General features: G+C 42.7%; 1 protein-coding gene across 1 annotated transcript in view; it reads right to left on the reverse strand.

The window, feature by feature from the left end:
• LOC130078618 (CXADR-like membrane protein) overlaps positions 1–7,817 on the reverse strand; it is a 79,866-nt gene extending 72,049 nt beyond the window's left edge. Inside the window, exon 1 of the mRNA XM_056244193.1 lies at positions 7,622–7,817. Coding sequence (XP_056100168.1) covers positions 7,622–7,652 — 31 coding nt within the window. The 5' untranslated portion in view covers positions 7,653–7,817. The remainder of the gene's footprint in view (positions 1–7,621) is intronic.
• Between the last annotated feature and the right edge of the window lie 709 nt (positions 7,818–8,526).

Raw genomic sequence — 8,526 nt, forward strand, 5'->3', positions numbered from 1 at the left:
CACTCTCAAACGAAGTCTTCCAAACCGAGGGCAGATCTGAGGACTGTCATTCAGGCTAGGAAGGCTTCGTCAAAGAGGTCCTGATGCGTTGCGCAGGCCTCTGAGGGGGGTCCCCTCCGTGATCGAGCAACAACAGCTCGCTCCTTCACGGAGCCCTCAGGAAATCGATGTATGCTGCCCGCCGCCACGTGCGCTTCGGGACGCATCGGTTTCCAGCGAATGCAAGGTGCAGTGTCCGCCCGTAAAATCTGCGGCTCCGCGCATTGTGTTCCCTCTCACGAGGTCTGCAGGAATATTAAGTCGGTTAGTTCCTGCCAGTCAAATGCTTCAGGTCACCGATATTTCTATTTTAAGACCAGAGGTCAGTCCCGAGAGGCTGATCCCCTTAGTGGATTATCTAGACACCTGGAAGGGTCTTCAAGATATATCTCAATGGGTCCTGCTCACAGTAGAGAAGGGGTACAGAATTCAGTTCGAATATCGTCCACCTCGATTCAGCGGAGTGGTTCATACGCTGGTCAAACCAGAGCAGGGTCAGGTCATGGAACAGGAAGTTCAGTCCCTCTTGGCAAAGGAGGCCATAGAACGTGTTCCTCCTCAAGATTGGGAAACCGGGTTCTACAGTCGGTACTTCATAGTTCCCAAGAAGGATGGGGGGTTGCGCCCGATTATAGATCTCAGGGTATTGAATCGGTCTCTGAGGAGATACAGGTTCAAAATGTTAACTATACCTCTAATTGTGAGTCAAATCAGATCCGAGGACTGGTTTGTCACCATAGATCTAAAGGATGCTTACTTCCATATCTCCATCCTTCCTCAGCACAGGAAGTTCCTGAGATTCGCTTTCGGGGGAGTAGCGTATCAATACAGGGTTCTTCCGTTCGGCCTAGCACTGTCCCCTCGCACCTTCACGAAGTGCATGGATGCTGCTCTTGCTCCTTTGAGACTTCAAGGCATTCGCATCCTCAACTATATCGACGACTGGCTGATACTGGCGCAGTCGCTGGAGTTGGCGGTTCAACATCGAGATGTTGTTCTGCATCACCTGAAGTGCTTGGGGTTAAGGCTCAATGTCAAGAAAAGTTCGTTAATTCCCCTACAGAGAACAACTTTTCTGGGGGTGGTTTGGGACTCAGTCACGATGCGGGCACAGCTGTCTCCCGCTCGTATAGACTCCATCCTGACCACAGTAACGAGTATCAAACTAGGCCAGGCTGTCACTGTCAAACATTTCCAAAGGGTTCTGAGTCTTCTTGCAGCAGCGTCCAACGTTATTCCTTTTGGCCTGCTGTATATGAGGGCCCTGCAGTGGTGGCTCAGGACCAGAGGGTTTTCCCCGAGGGGGAACCCTTTTCGCACGATCAAAGTAACGCGCAGATGCCTTCATTCTTTGATCATGTGGAAGAAACCGTGGTTCCTGTCCCTGGGTCCTGTGTTGGGAGCACCGTGTCAGAGGAAAATTTTGACCACGGATGCATCCCTCACAGGCTGGGGTGCGGTAATGGAAGGCCGCTACACCAGAGGTCTCTGGAGGGACCATCATCTTTCTTGGCACATCAATTGCCTGGAGATGATGGCAGTGTTTCTGGCTCTCAGGCATTTCCTCTCGGACCTCAGAGGTCATCATGTTCTAGTGCGAACAGACAATATGTCGGTGGTCTCATATTTAAACCGTCAGGGGGGCTTGAGGTCGCGCCCTCTGTGCAGACTGGCGCATCAAGTTCTCCTATGGTCCCAGGGAAAACTTCTGTCAATCAGAGCAATGTTTATCCCGGGGGACAGCAATTTGGGAGCAGACATCCTGTCGAGGCAGGGGCTGAGGCCCGGGGAGTGGAGACTCCACCCCGAGTCGGTGGAGTTAATATGGAAGGAGTTCGGTCAGGCGGAGGTGGACCTGTTTGCCTCCCGAGAGAATTCTCACTGTCCGCTATGGTACTCCCTTACCCATCCAGCTCCTCTGGGACTGGATGCCATGGTACAGACGTGGCCGAGGCTACGTCTGTATGCCTTTCCCCCGATCGCTCTGCTCCCAGGGGTTCTAGAGAGGGTCCGGCGGTACGGAGTCAGCCTACTTCTAGTAGCCCCGTACTGGCCGGCCCGAGTATGGTTCTCGGACATCGTGGTCCTCCTAGCAGGTCCTCCGTGGCAAATCCCGATCAGGAGGGACCTTCTTTCTCAAGCAGAGGGCACAATTTTTCACCCTCGTCCAGAGCTATGGAAACTGTGGGTCTGGCCCCTGAGGGGGACCAGCTCATAAATGCAGGTCTCTCAACCGAGGTTGTTGAGACCATTCTAAACTCTAGAGCCCCCTCCACGAGGAAACTATATGCTTTGAAGTGGAATGTGTTCTCTTTATGGTGTAGAGATCACTCTTTGGACCCAGTTAACTGCCCAGTGGCTTCAGTGCTGGAGTTCCTTCAAAACTGCTTCTCTGACGGGCTCTCCCCGTCCACGCTTAAGGTCTATGTGGCGGCCGTGGCTGCCTTCCACACGCCTTTAGGGGTGGGCACCTTGGGGAGGCACCCTCTTATTGTTCGTTTCCTTCGTGGAGCAAGGAGGATGAGGCCTGTCACCCAGTCCAGAGTTCCTTCGTGGGACTTAACAGTGGTCCTCGAAGGGTTATCCCTGGCGCCCTTCGAACCTCTGGGTGAGGTGTCGGAGAAATTTTTGTCTTTTAAGGTAGCATTCCTGCTTGCCATCACGTCCCTTAAAAGAGTTGGGGACTTACAGGCTCTATCGGTCGCTCCTTCTTGCCTCGAGTTCTCTCCCGGCAAGGTAAAGGCTATTCTCCATCCTAGACCGGGCTATGTCCCTAAAGTGCCCTCAAATGTGGCACGGTCTATTATCCTCCAGGCTTTTCATCCTCCACCCCATGTGTCGGTTGAGCAAGCTAACCTTCATTTACTGTGCCCGGTCCGAGCCCTGGAGGTCTATATGCAGAGATCCTCAGGCTGGAGAAAGTCGGACCAGCTCTTTGTGTGCTTTGGGGCGCCTAAAAAGGGTTCTCCTGCTTCCAAGCTGACTATAAGTAGATGGATTGTGGAAGCTATTTCGGCAGCTTACGAGGTGCGCAACCTGCCTTCACCTCTTCTGCTTAAGGCCCACTCCACGAGAGGAGTGGCTTCCTCTAAAGCCCTTCTTGCGGGTGTTTCCCTTCAGGAGGTCTGTGATGCCGCAGGCTGGGCCTCCCCTCACACGTTTATAAGACATTACAGTTTGGATCTGACCTCTACACCGGGTTCACAGGTTCTCTCGTCTTGAGTGTGCCAGATTGCTTCACACCAGGGCGTACTCTCTTAGTGTGGCGCAGTGGGCATTGCGTTCCCCGTAGTGTCGATTTCGACGCAGCGGAGTTCCCTCGGAAGGGAACGTCTCGGGTTACGTCTGTAACCCTCGTTCCCTGAGAAGGGAACGAACGCTGCGTCCCTCGGCCACACTCTTCGCGCCCCTAGAGACGACTTGCTTCGGACTATTTAAAGCTGCCGCTTCCGGGTTCCGGCGCCCGTTTTATAGTTCCGCTCACCGTCACCTACGATGTCACGGCTGACGTCATCACGCAGCACCAATCAGGATTGGACTAGTTTTATTCAGGCTTCAGACGCGTCATGCTAAGGGCATTCCCCGTAGTGTCGATTTCGCAGCGTTCGTTCCCTTCTCAGGGAACGAGGGTTACAGACGTAACCCGAGACGTTTTGTTTCTACCCCTGCCGTTCCCGCACAAGGTTGCAATTCTTAAATGTGATCTAACAATGGTAAAGGGAAAATATTAACCATATATGCTGTTTATAATGCTTGTAATTGGGATAAAGTAAACATCTGTTGAGTATTTTAACATAAATTGTTTGATTATGTTGAATTAAAAACCCCAAAATGCAGCGGGTCCACCAGACCCACGAACACTGGCTGAATAACAAAAATATGAACACCATACAAAGGTTAAACTTCAGCTTGCATATCATTTTTATGGTATGGTCAATAATAAAAACAACAGGCGGATATTACAATTTTATACTATATTGTTTAAATAAAAAACAAACTAATAACCAAATACTACAAAGGAATTCAGACATCACAAAATTATAATGTAGAATACGAAAAATGCATATTCATCTTGAGATTTGCTAAAAATGACATTTAACCGTGTTATTAATGTATTAGTGTTTTTACAAATAAATTTAAGTGAACCTTAAATTTTGGCAAATGTCATCTAAAAATAAAAATAGGGGAAGTGTTTTCATTTTTATATCAGATGTTACATTTTTAATAAATGAAATAGGCAGATAATTGACATGGTATATCATCATGCATGCATGACTAATATTTATATATCTAGTCTTAAAACTGGATAATATATAACAAAGACTTTCCGTTGTGCAAATCTTAAAACTGAATAATAATATATAAAAATGTTAAAAAATAATATATATATATATATATATATAATTTATTTATTTATAACATAATATAATATATAATAGAGGAAATTAATATGCACAATATCGGGTGATCAGTGTGCATCTGAACAGTGTGCATCTGAAGTGTCTCAGGTGAAGGATATAATCCATTATTTATCGGCTTTAATATATATCGCCAGAATTTTTTTATTGGGCCGATAACGATAACATTAAAAAAGAACATATAGCCTACCGATACCGATATGGTGGGCAATATATCGTGCATCCCTATATATATATATATATATATATATATATATATTGTGTGTGTCCCTAATTTCTATATATATATAACATTTTGTTGCACAAATCTTAAACTTTAATGTCAAATAGCACAGCATTTAATGAGAAAAGTATCAATGAATCTATCCAGCCCTTCAAATATAATCTGAAAAGTAACACATTTAGCTTTGGCAGCACCTTGCCATTACTACCCCATCATGAGCACATTTCTGAGGGAAAAAAGCAGTTGCTCTAGGAGAGAGAATAATCAAACAAACAAAACAGATTGTGCTATTCAGAAAACATCTATTTAGACCTGCAGGAGTAATAACTGTTGCTGTAGGAAATAAGATGTTCTTTACTATTAGACAATGATCAATTATTTAATATTTACAGAAGAAAAGCCCAACCAAATAATCTCAATGCCATAAATAGATAGATAGATAGATAGATAGATAGATAGATAGATAGATAGATAGATAGATAGATAGATAGATAGATAGATAGATAGATAGATAGATAGATAGATAGATAGATAGATAGATAGATAGACAACTATACACCTACTCTTGTGTTGTGTTGGCGTGTCTGCGGGGTGAATGATGGTGTTGTGATATGTTTTGTTGTTTGCATGGCTTGTCTAGCACAGTTGTTTTAATGCAACTAATGAAAGCGCTCATCATGATAATTGCTGTGGCGTTTGCTGCTGTATGTTTGCGAGTCTGAGGACTCAAGCACCTCGTGTCTCTCTGTGCCACTTATTGTCTAGTCACAACACTTTAGTAAACTGCAGGAAAGGAAAGCACACATGTTGCGGTAATTTACAGAGCATGCAGTGCTACAGAAGTTAAAGGGATAGTTCACCCAAAAATGAAAATACTGTCATCACAAAAGAAGATATTTAAAAGATTTTGGTGACCATACAGTTGACGGCACCCATTTGACGTCCATAGTAGGAAAAAAAAATACAGTGGAAGTCAATGGCTACCGTCAACTGTCTGGTTACCTTCATTCTTTGAATTCAAATATCTTCTTTTTTCGTTCTACAGAAGAAAGAAACTCATATGGGTTTGGAACAACATGAGGGTGAGTATATGTATGAATAATGACATAATTTTAATTTTTTGGTGAACTAGTCAGCATTAAATTAGTATTACCTGTTTCTAGTCTTATCGTGAATGATTCAAGTTATTCCAAATGAAAAAAAGTGCTTGTTACTGCGGTTTTCTTCAAAACACAATAAACAACACCCTTTTTCGTCTGACGTCATCAAGCCATCTTATTTTTTCAATTACTCTCCTCCAACCACCCGTCATACAGAGACCTCTTTTCATTATACAATAAATTCCCAATGGATAAAATCAAGTCTCATCCACATTTTCCCTCATTGAATATCCAGATCCACTCTGAAATATATCCCATTACAAGTAAAATGGCTTACACACAACTTCAAACTCATGTATTGATTCACCAGCAGCCAAATGGAAATAAGACACGACCTGAACGTCACGACAGCAGTGAGTTTAGGGCTGATGCAGTATTTAATTTACACAGAACCAAAGCCTAAAACCTAAGCTTTCCTAAAACGTTACTACTATTTGTTTTGCTGACTTACAACTGAGAACTGACATTTCCTTAAGGACATGCAAATCTAATTATATGTAGGATGATGTCTGGTCAAATAGGCCATCAGGTAAAATATGCCAGTTAGACAATAATACTTGACATGCATGTACTGGTTTGATTGGTCTGAGTTTGTTAGGGTGTGCAGTATTGAAGGGAAAATATAAGATGAATAACCTAAACTGATAATAGCAACTTTTCACATTACATAGCATTCCTTTCTTTGTTCACAATGATGGTTTTGAAACACTGGCGCATTTTAATATAACTGAATATAGTGATGAAGGAGACCGAGGGAGACTTCTGACATTTAAATAGCTCTTGGGTTTAAACAGTTGTTGGTTTTTGTTACATATTTTTAACATAAAAAGATAGAAGGGACCCGACTTAACACAAAAATGCGCAGTCTGGAAAATCTGCAGAGACATTTTAAAGCTGCCTCAGACCAAAAAGTGACCCTTTTTACTTGACTTCACCCTACGTGTCAGACTCTAACACTAAATATCTGCATTCTTAATAGCAGAAACATGGAGAAAAAAAAATTAAAAGTAATTTGCATTCAAATTAATTTCAACTTTCTTTTTCAGTAGGCTACTTGTATCAGTTAAAAAAATTGCAACGCAGAGAGTTAGTAAAAAGGCTGCGAAACATGCATTTAAGATCATTCGTGGACAACACATGCAATCATAACTTAATTAATGGACAGGAAGGCATTAATACATGAATGCATAATATATCCGGATGCTGAATAATACAGCACACAAGGAAGGTTGAAGTATACCTGGTGATGGCAAGCCACTTTAATATTTAATTCCTTTTTAATCAACTGATAAGATTGAACTATAAAATAGTTATTCTGACTAATCCATTACATATAACAAGTAAACAATAAAATGTGCCGAGTAAAATCTATACCAGCAACAAATGGAATAGAATCGGAAGTGAATAGTTGACATCTGAACCACAGACACCTATAATTCATCGCAAAATAAATAAATTTGTTACTAGACAAAAAACAAATGAAATAGTGATTGTCTAGTTAAAAAGTTACTATGAAACTTGAAAAGATACTGGATTAGCCTCCTTAAAATAGTTGTAGGCAACCATAATAGATACCGGTATAGCCAGAAAATGTTAAAACAGCTTGCCATAATCTGATCGTTTTTTGTGTCAATTGTCGTATAAAAGTAACATTAGTAGAAACTACTGACATCACCAACCAAATAAACTACTACAAAGTCTACCAATAAATCTCTCCAACTGATCACATTTGACACGTGCTGCAGAAACATCACTCACACAAGCACGAGGAGAAAACTTACCTAAGAGCAGGGCGCGAGCGCTGGCTGACATCACGTCTCCGGACTGAAAATCCTACAGAAACGTCTCCTTTGCTCCTCAAAACGAGCACATTGAGTCATTGAAATGGTCTCTCAGTTTTGTTCTGAACATGAGCGGAGCGATATCACCGGCTGAGACCATCAAAAGCATCTCTGTGATCTCCAGACGTCCCGAAGCTCCTTCACAAGCGCCCGTTTCCTCCGAAGAGAAGTTCTCATTGACTTCAACTAGGATGCGTATCTACGATCTCTTTCCTCTCCTCCGCCTCTTGCTCTCTGTAGGAAGGAACCACGGTCTGGTAAAGGTGTGTGAGGGGATGTGGAGACCTCTGCAGTTAAAGCAGAACACTTTCCTTTGCAGATGTCCTTATGGGACACTTGCAGATAGATGGCGACTGGATAAGGGTCTTTCTACTGCTGCAATGAAATGATTAGCATACTTTATTATAACCCAACTTTAACGAACACTGCGCTTAGCAGATCAGTAGTTCATGCGTATTTAAATGAATATATAAACTCAATTTAATGACATTTTGAATTGACAAATAATTTAAAGTCCCCCTGTGGTGAAAATCAAGCTTTTAATGTTGTTTATGTCTTTGTGGTGCTGAGTATTTTTCCTTTAAAACTGCAGTGAAACAAAGACAAAATCGCGGCTGTGAGTGAGTAGATGCGGGGCTAATTTGCATATTCATAGAACCGCATGAAGCAAGGGTGTACTAGTAGAGTTACATGCAAGCTATTTTAAGGCATTGAAGAAGTTTTAAAGGAAAAAAAACGTTTAAATTTGTAATTTATGAGATCAAAGATGAGTTTTAAGGGATACAATTATTGACTAGGGGGACTTTAAGGGTTATAGCTGCTACAGTAAGTTATTGTTGTAATGT

This window comes from Rhinichthys klamathensis, unplaced genomic scaffold (genome assembly GCF_029890125.1).
Source record: "Rhinichthys klamathensis goyatoka isolate OS25496 unplaced genomic scaffold, OSU_Roscu_1.1 h1tg000027l_1, whole genome shotgun sequence".
NCBI lineage: Eukaryota > Metazoa > Chordata > Actinopteri > Cypriniformes > Leuciscidae > Rhinichthys > Rhinichthys klamathensis.